This window comes from Photinus pyralis, unplaced genomic scaffold, assembly GCF_008802855.1.
Source record: "Photinus pyralis isolate 1611_PpyrPB1 unplaced genomic scaffold, Ppyr1.3 Ppyr1.4_LG6, whole genome shotgun sequence".
NCBI classification, from domain to species: domain Eukaryota; kingdom Metazoa; phylum Arthropoda; class Insecta; order Coleoptera; family Lampyridae; genus Photinus; species Photinus pyralis.
Window position 1 is genome coordinate 17,389,266 of NW_022170663.1, and position 15,811 is coordinate 17,405,076.

The following is a 15,811-nucleotide window of genomic DNA, read 5'->3' on the forward strand; positions in this document are numbered from 1 at the left end:
AGCATTATGGAGGAGAGATGTGTTCATCTTTAGGCGTTTGGTTTTGAGTTGTATTCATCAATTCCTTGTCGTAATTAACAGTTTGATTTTTAAGGTAGGTGCTTTGTTATCGTTCATTATAAAGGAGGAATTTGTTGTTTTCCCTGTACTGCAATTCTTGGCCCTGAGTGACCGTCCCTTTTTGCTTTTGAAGCTATTATATACGTGTAGACGAGATGTACACTTTCATAGACGCTACAGATCACTCTAGCTCGCTGTGCGTTTTCCTATTTATATTATGCCAGAGTGGAACCAACGAAATTTTTGAGCCCCTTTAAACGAATAGCAGATCAGTGTCTTTTGTTTATCCACGACCCAAGCGTTCGAGATGCGTAAATTTACGTTAATAACTTGACCCGCTCCTTGTTTGTAATCATATGAGGCACTTTGGAGAAGAGCGGGATAAAGTTGAATTTAACGAAGTGCGAATTTATTAAGAGCCACGAGACAGATGAAGTTTTTAAGGTTTGTCATTAGTCAAGCTGGGATTATTATTAATGTGGATAGAATAGGATTGAAAAGATAAGAGATTGTAGGTCCGTAGGTTCCGTGACTTAAAGAATTAGATTTATCATTTGAGAACTTGAAAGACGTATTGATAATTAAGAGAATTAATCTATCTCACCTTGATTTTTCGAGGTGCTTCCGATTATGCGATTACCGAAATTTTCACCAACTCAAGGGGAGTTTTCACTTCTAGTTTTTCTTATTCAGATTTGAACAGATTTACTCGGTTTAAATACAAACTTGGAGAATAATTCGGCAGGAACATTATTTAACGATTGGGTTGCAAATCTGTAGTAAGCACGCAGGGATTAGTCAAAATTTATAGTCTGTAAAGGAAAGGTAAGCTAAAGAAATTTCTTAGAATATATATTGCCTTCTACGCGTTTTGGCAATGACAGATGTTCATGTGTGTTTGCGAACCCAGTTAATTTTCAACTTCAAGTTCCTTTGGGCAAGCCGAGTGGTTGTAGTTTATCTTATCTGGTATGTTGTGTCATTGAACGGGTTCGCTAGATCAAACCAAAGAATTGGTGATCGGTAACTTTCAAAAGAGCGCAATTGAACCTTCTATCTTATTATACTTTCATTCCACTACCACCTATAACAAATAAAATTGTACAATTTAAGTTAATAAAGGAAAACCTAGGCTTTTTCTGATCGCCCCGATAAATCTTGTTGAATCTCTTGCAAAGTCTTATTCTTTGTCTCTGGAACGTATATAACAATCAGAACCAATCCCACTACGCAGCATACTGCGAATACCCAAAAGGATAGATACATCCCATAGTGGTCTGTCAAAATGTGGAAGAGCTTCAACGTAACGATTCCATTACAGGAGGAAATTACGTCGACCACACCTAGCGCCGACGCCTTCACATTCGTCGGAAAGAGCTCACTTGCGTACACCATCGGGGTCAACTCCAATCCCAAGTTGTAAAACACCATGTATATCGTTAAAACGGTCAGAGGTACCCATCCGAAATGTTGGAGGTAATCCGGATGGTATTCCTTGCAGTAGAAGTAGGTTCCGCTAATGGACAAAGTGATAATGCAAGCGACGGTTGAGATTATAATAATAGGTCTTCGTCCAACATAATCGAGGACGTTTAGGGACACCATAGCCGATATAATTTGAATACAAAGGAAGATAACCACGGATGTGTGTGGACTGACACTTCCCTCGGCGGTTTGAAAAATGGAAACTGTGTAAAACAGGAAAGGTCCAATCCCACTGAATTTGCGCGTTGTATTTAAAATGATAAAAACGAATAAGGCAAAGCGATTACTTTTGACTGTGAATATATCCAAAAAACGCGCCTTTTTGTTGGCAATCTCCTCGTTAACGGCCACGGAAATCATCTTGAACTCATTCCCATTGTCATCAGTGGAGCGCAATTTTGCTAGCGATTCTCGAGCTGTTTCGTCCATGTTTTTCCGAATCAGATAATAGGGTGACTCGGGCATCCAGATGAAAGCGAGGAAGTGTACCAGTGGAATAGCGGCGCAAATTAACGACGAGAGAAGGATGGAGAAGTGAAACCCGAGCACATTGATCAGCAAAGTTCCGAGCAACGATGAGAAGGCAACGCTCGCTGTTAAAATACCTCTGATTGCTGGATGGGCGATTTCGCCGAGATACATTGGTAAGGCCGTGTACAAGATGGACCCGACGCATCCGATCAGAAAACGAATCGCGCAGAATGCCAGCGTTGTCCTTGCGAAAGCCATTGTGATGAACATCGCAAAAGTTATCGGAGCCATCAGTAAGGTCGTCATTTTTCGACCGATTCTATCGACCAAGTAAGCGGCAATTAGTGCGCCAGGAGGTGACGCTAATTGTGGCATGATGGCTATCCATGAACCTTCGTCGCTAGTTACTGATATACCGGGGTAGGTTCCATTTGTAATTTGTGGTAGATATGGCGATGTCCACGCATTATTTGCTCCAACGCTCAAAATTGATAGTGTCCCTAAAATTTTTCATTCAAACTTAGGTATATAGAGCAAGTAGTCAGTTTTTACCTGCAAATGTAGCTAAATATTGGAGACGATATTCCCTTTTGTATATCGATGAAGTTACTCTCATGATGCTGATTGTAAGTTCGACAGCACCTAAACATCAACAGAGATGATGGAATTAAATTGTTTTGCTAGACAATGGACCGTATAAAAAATTGTTCAGTAATTCCTATAATTAATTGACATAACATGAAAAAAAACTCGTGTGACCTATGCTAATGTGATTTTTCTAATACGAAGTCGTAAGAAGAATCAGTTTGGCAATATAGCAAATCAGTTACTAATTCGCATTTTTCAAAATTCAAGGTTATGAAGGTTGTGTAACATGTAAATCGCGCATGAATAATATCATTATCTGCCAAAAACATCCAATCACGTGCCTTAGCAACATTCTTAGCTGACAATAGGTTAAGTATGCCGTAAGTATATTAATACATCGGTCAGCTTTTAATACCACTGTCAACCGGCATTTTTAGTCTATTCTAGCGAACATTCCAGAAATTTTGATAGACATCGACAAAATGAAGACGAATCTTTCGCGAAACAGGGAGCGTTTGCTATATAAGCAAACCGAATTGTCAGTTCCAATTTCAACGCCGAAGTAATAAATAGTTCGAGGTGTTATTGTGTATGTGTGAGTGATAAATCATATTGTAAGAATACTGTTAATTGTAAATAAATAAACCACGTAATTAAATTTACGTTACACTATAAAGTGCCTTTTGTAAAATACGCGGTCGGTGCAATACTCAAAATCTTCCCTCTTGTTCTGGGCCCTCAATAGTCTTCCACCCAATTACAGAGTGCTTTTTAGTTTACTTGCTGTGGAAATCCACGTGCAACCAATCTCGTATTATACATTCGGTACTTCCTTTTGATCTCCATTTTGAATACCCATCGACAGGGTCGGATCTACATATCCCCCCCCCCCCTCAACCAATTAAAAGCATTTTATACCCCAACCAAAATTATTTATACTCATTTCCGAAAAGTGTTAAAACGATTTTCTTTCTCCTAATTTGCTCAGATTGAATTAATTAGTACTAAAAACATTTGTTATATTAATTATGAGATTAATAAACTGTTATTGAAACAAAGTATAATATCAGTAGTTTGAATTTCAAACAAATAACTGTTTAATTTTTAGAGAAATGTACCTCTTTCTTATTAATAGTTCCGCATCATTACATCAAAATGTGGAAGAAGGAAGTGACGAAGCATATGAAGGCACCTCTGCCATGATGTCTTAAAATAAGCAGAAACAGCAATAAATCATGGGCGCCGCTACATAGGGGCAAGGAGGGGCCTTGGACCCCCCCCCCTGGGAAAAGGGAAAAATAAAAGGTAACACTTGTCGTAAGCAACACAACGGGCAAGGGCCATGTAATCGTTTCCCTTGCGTTGCGTATTCACTTGAGAAGTGCATAGATCTCTTTGGAACAGATAATAGAAGAGTTATGTTTTTGTTTAAATAAAATGAAAAGCAATAAGTTTGTTACTGGCACGTAACCTTGAGTTTGCATACCCTACCCCCTCCACTCACGTCCATATTAATGGTGAGCTTGCCCCCTCCTACAAAATTTCCTGGCGGCGTCCATGCAATAAATCATTTGCTACGGGAAAAATCAACAGGTTTGTACACTGGTATATTGCTGTGGCAATGGCATAAGTTCACAATACCACTCAAACACTACCGGAAAAATGCGTATTTGAATTTAAACGTAACGGACTGTTACGTACGCTAAATAATTTTTTAAGTCCAGACCATCTATATCACAATTTTTCATCTTGGGTAAGGGCCGACGAAATGCGATTACTTATTTACATCGCTCTTCCTTGTCTACAACTTGGCACATGTGCCATCGTTTATCTAAATCAATTAAATTTTACTTTGATAAAGTCCCCTTATCATACATAATGGAATAACAATGAATGAGGTTGCAGGTCAGATGAATTGTTAAAAATGAAAATAGACGACATAGAGGATCGAGGATCGGTGCTGGTAGTTAGTGTTTCAGACCCATAAACTAAAAAGTCAAGAGTATTACCATTGTCGAGGAGGAGAAGAACTCAATTAGTTATTTGGCATTATATATAAGAAGTACGTTGGATCAAGACCGAAAGATGTGCCACATAACAGATAAAAAGTGCACAATTATTGAAAAAACCCATTTTCAAAATTTCCACGTTTAATAGCCGTAACCTGAAGAATTTTTGGGATTGGAGCATTATTTGTTTTCGACGATCCTCTACATCGTTTTTAGTTGGAGCTGGGAAGACCTTCCTTACGCTCAAAAATCATGAGGGATGGCAATCATCTTCAGTGGCCGAAGGCTATTTGGAACAATCATTCAGGAAAAAAGAAGAGATCTGGAATGATTTTTTCTCGGGCTACAGTGGAGAAGAAAGAAGAAATCACAGTGATGATATGCCATTGATATCAACAAGAATAAATAATGCGGGATGTACTTTAGGGCCCTTTATAAATTGTACTTTTAATATTACCTATCCTAAAAATATAGACAATGAATTATTTTTGAATTTTATGTTAATGTACAAAAATTAGGGATTAAATTCAATAAAAAAGTGTCGGTGTTGGAAAAAAGATCTTTAACTAATTTGTATAATTAATTGGCATACCATGAAAAAAACAACTCACGTGGTATACCACGATCTCTACTATCATAATATTATTGCTAGGCAACCTATACTTACTTGATTTTGGTTATTTTTCAGACAGTTTTTTTATGCTTGCATTACCATACATTTGGAATGATGACATGCATAACCTTCTCAAACTTTCAGCACCATAATGCATCCAATAGGATATTAGAGGTTGCTGTGAGGAACAGATCGAATTGTACGGTAATTAAAACCACTTTGAACAATTTTATTATAATGACTGCCGTGGCCTTAAAGGTCTGGCGATAGGTGTAACAATAAGCAATTTGTTTATCGCCTTGGTAATGACTTAATGTGTAATTGTGAAATGGCGGTTTTAGCTTATATTTCCAAAAAGTATGTAATGTAGTAATGTATATAGAAAATTCACCTGAACAAAGAAAATTATACACATAACAGTATCTTTAAGAGCTCTTGAAAGAGCCTTTAAGGGTGTTAAAAAATCTGTCACAATATTTAATAGTTTACATCCCTGCAAGGAGTCTGCTACCACTTTCCATAAGATATCAGACTCTTTAAATTTATTAAGGAGCCACTAAGGCTTTTCAGGTCTTTTTAAAAATCTTTTTTTATGAATATTATACAGTGCGTAAATTTAAACTCTAAACATACAAAATCTCCTATGTAATTTAATTGAATTTACTTATTCAATGCCTATGTATTTATAGTGATGAAATTGGATTGGATTGGATTTTTCTACGTACGCTAAAATGTTTGACTTCATTTCTATACAATTAAAAAACAGGCAAGTCCTTTTTCTGGAGTAATGTTAATTAACAATTTAACCATCAACATGAAATTTTGTAATTTGCTTATCGAGATGTTTAGCAACAAAATAAATCATGTTATTATTGTAACATTTTCCTTTTTTCTGCTTTTGTATACATTTCATGTAAATAATAATCTTAATTTAATAAATCATTCAGGTATTGACGTTTATTGAAAAACATTTGAAAAAGATGTAAGTAGGTAAGAAAAGAAGTCGTCAGATTTTTTCCGTGATTTTTCTAATTCTATCCCTTCTTTAATTTGGTCTTGCGAACAGTATTACTTGCTTCGCACAGAGAAGATCTGGTATGCACAGTGGTTACGCTTACGTGCAAATTATTTTTATCGATACGACATTACCTTTACTGGACTTATTGTCTATCTGAAAAGGGCTCTGTGTAGTGGATATTATTTCTGTCTATTTCTGATGTGTTGTGGCTGCTTTATTGAATACGATTAGCGGATTTATATTTGCACATAATTAGTGTGAGATATGCACGGATTATGACTCAGTATTATTCTTAATAATTCCGAACAATTTGTTCATACTATCTTATTTACATTTTACTTCAATTTGATTACATTTGTTGTATAGAAATTTAGTTATTTCTGTATCGTAAAGTAGTTTTATTGAAGTTAACCTCACGTTTATGCCTTTGCATAAACTTAGCCTCTTCCATCTATTTTCATATATCACACCATATTGGAAATTCATAAAAACAAAAATAAATTTGAAACCAATGACTTCTCTCACAACTATTCTACACGAGGAGCAAAAAAAATAAAAACGCCCTATTATAAACTAAGTAGGTCTAAAAATAACAGTCTTAGGGTCGACTTATACAATATCGTTCCTGATTGTATCAAACCTTACAATTTTTTTAAATTTAAAAGAGTCGTTAAGGCGCACTTATTAAGTCATTCTTTTTATAACGTTAGTGAATATTTACATACGCCTTGGAGATCTATTCAATAATTTTAATGATATTTATTTATTTCATTGTTTGTTTACTTGAACTTTTTGTGCCTGTGTAGTAGTATTTTCTTTAGTCATTTTTACCTTTACTTGTTTATATTTTATCTCTGTTTTGTCTCTTTTTAACTAAAATTTTAAATTGTTTATAATCTATATTCTGTTTTAGCCACATGGTCTGTCTAGCTTTTATTTATTTGAAATTTTAAACTGTTTTTATTATTCCTTTTATATATATATATATATGCATTGTACTAATTTAATATTTACCATATTTTCTGACGTGTCAAAACCTATTTTTGGTATACGGACAAATAAAGATTGATTGATTGATTTGTTTTACTGATTTGTGCGGACAATTCGTTGTCAATCAAAATTTTGCATTAGCTAGTGTGAAGTCATTCGAATTATTGATTCTTATTGAATATTTATAACCGAATTACGGTTTTAGTATTCGATTTACCCTAGTGTCAGACGTTAGAGTTCACAGGGAATTTTTATTTTTGACGACTCGTATTATATAACGCTTGGTTACATATGGGGTTTTCGATACAACCGAATTGTAATTACTACATTTGTTTGATAGTCATTTAACAATTTATACCTCCGTCGTTTTCTACAGAAGCCTGTTTTGATTTTGACAATTTTCCCGAATACGAATTTTTTTTTTTTTGTTAAGTACGACTTCGACTGCTAAGGTCTTTTCGTCTACTTCTAATCACTTGTAAGTTCTTACTACTGCCGCATTATATTTTGTTGTACATATTAATCAATTTTAGGTTGACTCCCTTTTTGTTAAAAATTGAATTAAATTTAAACAATCACATTTTATATCTAGATATTACAGTGTCCTGTCTCTAATATTTTGAGATCATTTATTATATTACCATCGATTATTGTTTCTGTTCTATCCCTCTCAATTATTTTATTTCTTTAGTTTATGTTCCCCCTTTATTCGCTTTCCTCTTTTGAAATTTACTAATGACTAAGTGACGGTTTGCTATTACTACATTTCCCTTTTGTTTCGTTTTTGCTAATGTGCAAGAACCCAATTTATGCACCCCGACCCACCTCAACTTTACCTGAGCTTACCGTGTGATTATCTAATTTAATTTTGTTACGTTTGCTTAAAGGGAACGTAACAATTTGTATAGGGATGCCGATGAATTTCTTACATAGTCAAGAAAAAAAATAAAAATAGTTGACGCCTCGGAAAACACCACTCCTGAAAGTAGAAAACTGAAAAAAGAGAAAAGACCTACGTAATTTGAAAGCAATTGAAAGGCTAGGGTTGCTTTTTAACATTGGAGCTGTTTATGGCTGGGTTTATGCTTTCGTATATGGGTTCAAAGTTTCGTTAAAAAAGATAGGTAATTTGACAATGACTAAGGGTTGCTTGTTTTATTAACACTTTAGGGAGGCTGGTAGATTGTTTAACATAATCAATGAAAGAAATAAGAATATTTGACGCCTGTAATTTCAAACAGTCCTCAAGAACGTATGAGGCTTCAAGAACATTCATACTTATTTTTAAATCCATCATCAGTATAGAGTTCGGCATTTCGGCTACCTATTAACAATGTGACTTTAAGGGTAATCTTTAAGACTTTAACAGCAGTTTGTATAGGTTTTTATTGATTCTTAAAAAAAAATTGTGGAAAAACGGACTTTTCGAATTGAGAACTACAAAATCTTCCCCAAGTTGTAAACAGGATCCGCCCTCTTCTCTCCAAAAACGATGCATGGAAAAGTTTTTAACTTAGAAACCTTGCGGCTGATTAAATTACAATTGCACAGAAGGTCCTCTTTCTACGTGCCCTTACTTGTCCCTGTAGCACTCAAGGTGGATGTGGGGTAAGTTTTTAAAGCACAAAAGTACCATGATATTAAATAAAAAATTTATTGACTATGAATTTAAAATATATTTTTTTAGTCGCTAAGAATATTTTGAACGGGGTCGTTTAGGTTTACTAGGAGCAGTGAAATAGTTTCGTTCTAAATCCACGTCACACCCTAAAAATAGGGGTGGAAAAAGGGACGCACTTTGAGCGCTCCAAAATCGTTCGCAACTTTGTTTAAATCGTTGACTATTTAAATCGAATGTTTATGTTGTTAATGCAGCTCTTAGGCAACACGTATAGCATAGCAGATTATATCTTGCGATAACTCTTCACCATAAATTATTATAATTACTATTCAATTCAATAATATGAGTATGAGCAACTCTGTTAATATTTTAATTTTTTTACCAGACACGTCGGTAAAATAACTCTTGGTGCTGCTAAGGGCCGGTTGCACAAAGACAGTTTAAACCTAGCTTGGGATTAACCAGTGGATTACGGTCTAGTATTGGTTGAAATTTGACGTTTTGTCAAATTTCCACTAATCATATGTTTTAATCCATTGCGTTAATTTAAACGAAGTTTAAACTGCGTTTGTGCAATCGGCCCTAAGTCAATTACTGGTAATCTTTTAAGTGCATTAGGTACTATCTTAGTTTCAAAAGCCACGGATGTTCCTTGATTTTAACAATATTAAAATTCCAATTTTGATCAGTGGCTGATTTACATATAGGCACATTAGGCACGTGCCTAGGGGCGGCAGCTTTAGGGGGCGGCATTTTTTGCACTATATTTATTTTAGGTAACATTTTCAGTTTTAAAATAAGTCCCCTAACAAGTTACAAATGACAAAAATGTTTAATTAAAATTATGAAATACATTGGAATTGGTATATAGTTTCTTTTTTATTATAGCTGAATCACAATCTCCGTTTTAATCACTCAAATGCGTGCGAAAAAAGGCCTTTAAAACACATGTGCTTTAAAGTTGCTAATTAATGATACTTCAAGTATATGACTTTTGAAGTAGGTACTGTCATCTGGGTGAAATAAAAAATCCTCTTAGGTCGCTTTCTGTAAATGTAGAACATTTCTATGGCTTGTACCTATCCTTTGGTATTTAGGGTATGCTGCCAAATCTGTTCCACTATTTAATCGCAGCATTGTTTGAGGTTTTGAATGAATGCACCAAAAGATAGAAGATGTAAATACCTTTGACATTTCCTTCACATATGCCAGCATTATCGATGCATTTAAGACTTTATTCGTAAGTAACTTCCTATTCATCCATGGAAACAACTTTTCATATTCTTTATAATAGGCTTTACAGGATTTGAATTTTACACCTACCAAGTTTTCTTTACATTTTACAACAAGCGATTTAATGGACAGTGTATTATCTTTTTCAACGGAAATCGTTTTATTCACAAAGACGATTACTTTTATAAGCAAACGTTAAGTGACATTTCCATGGCAATCGTGAAATTACGAACACCCAGCCCACTTAATTAGACATGTATTCGAGTATAACGTCAATTTCATTGTATTTCCTATTTTTAAATTATACTGCAGGTATAATAAAAAATACTATAAGATACACGTGTATAATTGGCCTTTAGAGCACTTGCAACGTTAAAAGCACTCCGCTTCGTGTTGTGCCATTAAACTCGTTGCGCGTGCACGTGCTTTAAAGACTTGATTATATACTTGTATCCTAATCTACTATTCATATTAGTTTTCAAAATTTCTTATTATAATTTGATTTTTATTTTAAAATTTATTGCAATTTAAAGATTATTTTGGGGCGCATATTTTCGGTGTGCCTAGGGGCGCAAAAAATTTAAATCCGTCACTGATTTTGATGCCACATGAAATACAACCATTTGATATTTATAAGGACAATTCATAGACACTTTACCTCATCCTTTCTTGTCTACTTGTGAATATTAGATAAGTCACGCTTTGTTTTCCCTAAGAAGACATTTTCTTTTGATTGAGGTGCATTCGTAAGTACGTGTCAATAGTATGCTGATGAGCACCTGTTTACACCCCAAAAGTTAACCGATTACGCTGATTAACGAAATCCTCCGAGCACCAGTTTTTAGAAAATTGTTGTGCGCCATTGACATAAATCACTTTTACTGAATTTAGCCAGATTGTGCCATAATTTATAAAACCTGCATTATTATTTATATTGTGAACATTATTTACTGAAATTTATTTAAATTGAGAAGTAGGTACATGTATGTAATTGTAAAAACAGAGCTATTTTATAGATAGTAGAGTAGGTAAGTGATACATGGTGTATCTACTTTAGAGATGATATTTTATCAGGGAGAAGTCTAATCGAAAAAGTACGAATTGTTTTGGATTCTACGCCCCAAAATTAATAAGAAAAAGTGTTTTCCCGAGAAATTTTGGTGCAGTCGATTTTTGGTAAAAAAGGAAGGTTATACACTGCCTTTTTTTGAGCCCCGAAAAAAAAATTGTCTCAGATCGACCCGGAAAAAAAATTTTCTTATAGAATGTGGCCTGTAGAATCCATAATTTCAAACAGTTCCAAGATTGGGCTACTAGTTCAAAAGTTACAGCCCTTTGAATTTTCTTTCGAAATTGGTTTCTAGTCTATAACTTTTGATTGAGAAGTCTGATCGAAAAAGTACGAATTGTTTTGGATTCTACGCACCAAAATTAATAAGAAAAAGTGTTTTCCCGAGAAATTTTGGTGCAGTCGATTTTTGGTAAAAAAGGAAGGTTATACACTGCCTTTTTTTGAGGCCCGAAAAAAAATTGTCTCAGATCGACCCGGAAAAAAATTTTCTTATAGAATGTGGCCTGTAGAATCCATAATTTCAAACAGTTCCAAGATTGGGTTACTAGTTCAAAAGTTACAGCCCTTTGAATTTTCTTTCGAAATTGGTTTCTAGTCTATAACTGTTGATTGAGAAGTCCAGGTATTTTATCAAGTCTCTTTTCTCTTTCGATTGTAAGATGTCGTTCTAATTGGACTGATGGTATGCTGTTAAACCAGGCTCCAAAATAAGGTTGTATGGAAGCTAATAATCTGGATTGGTCGATTTCGGAATCTGTTGAAACCAGGGGGTTGTTTTAACTGTTGGGTCATCCCGAATCTTCTGAATGTGACGGTCTTCAATTGTAGGTAAATCCGAATATGTTGTATTTGTCCATAAGGTTTAAGCTTTTGTGGGACAAGTTTCGGATACTGTAGGGTTATTTGGCAAGATGAGTCGAAGATGTAGGAGACAGCTATAGAATGATTAAGCATGGAAGTGATCGTTCTATTGCGTGTCTTATGCCAATTACTCAATTTTTGACTAGTAATCCTCATTGAGACCATGCTTTTTGGATGGGGAATTTCTTTTAGAACTGACTTCATTGCTAAATCGTAGGAAATTAAACTTTCACCTTGACTGAAGTTTTTAAAAGAAAGTATTCAGAATGGGAAGACTTGAGAGACTCATTTTAAGAACAATGGGACTTTTTGATTCTGAATGGATAAATTTCCAATATTCGAAAGCGAGGGTCTGCTGATAATTATTCACGTGCCATATCAGGGGATGTAAACAAGCCTCCAAACATTTTCAAGAAAAAGGTACTGGACTGAATAAAATTATCATAAAAAGAACGTTTATTGGAAGTTTGCGAAGAAGCTTATACATGGATCAATATAGAAATGAAGCGCGTTTTCCCCATGCCAATTACTAATAACTAATAATAAGTAACACGAATGGAGTAAAGAAGCTATTTCCATAACCTTATTATAATATTTGTTGTTGTTTTTTTTTTTAATTTGTAATGTCTCTTTTTGTTTTGTTAATTAAATACCAAGTCGGGAAGGAACGGCTATGAAACGTTGGTGTACAATCCTCTGGAATTGGTGGAATGACTGAAGTTGGTTCCAGAATTGCATTTAGTGGAATTAGTATTGAAATTAGCACTGATATTGCGTGACTTATTTCTTTAAATTCGTTCTCCTTTTTTATTGTTCATGTTCGGTTTCCATTCCCAGTTAAAAAGAAAACAGAACGAAACTGACATATTCATTGCTTTTCATCGAAATGCCTAAGCATTTACATAGTAATTGGTGGCTAACTTAATCCATTCTTTTGAAAGGAGACGCCCTTTAATATTACGCTTGAAAAAAATGCATAGGTACATAAAACCGATAGAGGAAAATATGGTAACGGTCCCACGTTCATCTGTAAAGAATCATTAGATTTTAAAGAAACTGAAGAAGGATTGGAAAAGAAAAACCGTTGATTAGTCGCCTTTTACGACATGCAGTGTCTCTACAGTAGGGGTATTCTTTCCCGCCCCTACACGGGTAAATGGAAATCAACCGTGTATATTTATTTTATGTATTAATTCAAGTTAGACTGCAGGGCATTACAATATTGTCAGAATGGTTAAATGCATATAAAATTTTACTCAGTAATTTTGTACAACTTGGACGCATCCGCGTTTTGCCATTGGCGGCGATCAGTACGATCCTATAGAAAACAAAAATCCGCGTTTTGGTACTCAAGGCGACCAAAGGGGCGACTCCCGTTTGAAAAAAGTTAAACCGTTTTGACTGAGTTCCGAAATTTACGGAAATTCAAAGTTCGTGGAGAAAGTTAGTATGTTATTTGGTGGAACTACGCAAAACATTACCTTTGGATATCTATAAAAGTTTCACCTTTGGTGTTAGAAGCGCGCAATACAGTTTGGTTAAATTCGAGTACTAATTAGGAAATGTTTGAACGAGGACATATCATTTTAAATCAAGGAAAAATAAGAGTTCGAGTGCACAATCGAATTTAATAAGAAAATCGTGCGTTAAAAAGGACAAGTTTTGAACGAAGAACCAGCTAATTGTCTCAGTGCGTTCAATTACGGTAAAGAATTTCAAGGCGTAGTTAAATGTAACTTATATTCCGCAAAAGAAAATTTTTACATCATATACGAAACGGAACTTTCCCTTTTTTCTGTGCTAGTTAAAAAGTTGCAACCAGTAAAGAAAATTTATTGGTCAGTAGGAGCAACCTCCAACGTTTTGATATTTTCAAAAATTTTACCCGAATTGTACAATTTTCTCAAGATTCGATCCAGCCGACATCCAATTGAAAATTCAATGGAAACTATTTCACACACACGACTTGCTAGATTTCTTGTTTTCTAAATATTGACTCACGAATTTCTTCATTTTTTTGATATATCAACCATATGCATATTTTATGTTTTCGTACAGCAAATTGATTGCTCTTTTCAAAGATCTTAAAAAAACATAGACATTACATTTTGCAAAACAAAAGTTGCATCGATTTCCGATTAAACCAGAAGTGGTGCCGGAAGTTTCAATATGGGATCGGATTGTAATGTCACATATAATATTATATTTGAAAAACATTTTTCGTATTTTGTAAAAGGGACATTGAGGTGAGCCTCTTATATCTCGAACGCACTGTATACAAAGATATAAAATAGTATATTAAGTAACAAGGGATTAAAAAGAGTTTTTATTCCTGAAAGAATGGTTTAAAGCCCGAGGCTTACCGAGGGCTTTAATATTCTTGAGGGAACAAAAACTAGTTTAATCCAGTGTTACTTATACTATTTTTTCCAATACCGATCGATCTGAATCCATTTGAAAATTAATATGCTATAAAAACTATGAAAAAGTAAGGCATTGGAAAAAAACTATTAAAATGTCTGAAACGAGTATAGATACTGTAAAGGACGAAGCAAAAGGAAATCTTTAAGATCTTTTGGAATCTGGCGGTAAAGCGCTGGAAAGTGTGCGAATAATCTGGAAGAGTCCTTTAACGTTTTCCAGAAAGTCTTAAGTGCTTTTAAAAGATTCTTTTTTGATTTTGTAGAAGTTTTTCTGAACATTTTCCAAAGTAAGTGCGCCTAGAAAGATTTTAAAAGAAATTAGAGAGGACTGAAGGGGCCTAAAGTGCCAAAAACGAATGGAAAATGCGTATACAAGCGTGTCTAGAAATATTAAAGTTTTTGATTATTCAAGGTGTTCATAGGCTTTGAGCTTAGGAGAATCAGAAGAAAAGCTCTGGAAAGGTTCTGGAATATCTATTCCCAGAAAGGGCCTAGGTAGTGCTCTAAGAAATTTGAAAGGACGTAAAGTGGTCCAGGAGAAGGAATGCTCTGAAATCGCTTCTGTAAACCGCCTAATAAAATGCTCTGAAAACTTTCATAATTGTTCTGATAAGTGCTTATACATTTCTAGGAAGAAACTAAAAGCTATAAAAAGCGGTAACTATCTAAAAAGTTGATTCAGCTCTTTGGGGATTACAAGGTTTTAAAAAAGCGTTATAGAGCTATGGAGGGAGGAGCCAGGATATTCCATTGCTCTTGAAAGTGTTTATGTTTCCAAATCTAATGCATATATCAGGAACACCTTAAATGTTTGCCATAGAACCGTATAGAGTGTAAGCGTGGAAAGCTCTGGGAGGAGCATCAAAAGTTTAGAATGACTCTGAAAGAGGTATAGAATCCCCTGGTGTTGACCTCAAAGAAACATGAAGATATTTACTAAAGCAATCGGATGCCATTAGAGCTTTGGAAAGCGCTTTTAAAGGCCATCTTTAAGTGTTCAAGATTTCCACGGGATGCACTAAAACGACTTTTCTTTTATATTGTTTCATGCTGTGCGAAACCTTTCAGGGGTCATTTAAGTGTTTTACAAAGCCCTCTCTTTGTAGGCCGTCTCGTTTTCAGTTTAACCGAGACACACGTTACAGTGATCACTGGGGGGCATGTTCTAATTTAATTTAGTGTCTTTTTTTCTTCCCAATTTTGCTTTTTATACGTTTCCGCAAATAAACCTACGTTCTCTGTTTTTTATATAACCCGTGATTTACTCATTTATATAATTTACTCAAAAATAAATCGGAATGGTAGTGGTAATGACAAACCAAATAACATTTGCACTAAACAGAATGGACAGTTTGGTTGTAATCATT

The 15,811-nt window shown here is 34.7% G+C and overlaps 1 protein-coding gene across 1 annotated transcript; it reads right to left on the reverse strand.

Annotated features, from left to right (window-relative positions):
• Positions 1–1,116: 1,116 nt before the first annotated feature.
• On the reverse strand, positions 1,117–5,418 carry LOC116174228 (facilitated trehalose transporter Tret1-2 homolog). The gene is made up of 3 exons (XM_031492121.1): positions 5,281–5,418; positions 2,569–2,658; positions 1,117–2,516 (listed from the first exon to the last, which is right to left on the reverse strand). The coding sequence occupies exons 2-3, from the start codon at positions 2,630–2,632 to the stop codon at positions 1,189–1,191; spliced, it is 1,392 nt and encodes a 463-aa protein (XP_031347981.1). The 5' UTR covers positions 2,633–2,658; positions 5,281–5,418; the 3' UTR covers positions 1,117–1,188.
• Positions 5,419–15,811: the final 10,393 nt, after the last annotated feature.

Bases quoted from the DNA above. Each gene is read 5' to 3' on its own strand.
- LOC116174228 (XM_031492121.1), bottom strand. From the start codon at position 2,632: ATGAGAGTAACTTCATCGATATACAAAAGGGAATATCGTCTCCAATAT. The intron at 2,517-2,568 runs GTAAAAACTGAC...GAAAAATTTTAG, and splicing joins ATATTTAGCTACATTTGCAG to GGACACTATCAATTTTGAGC.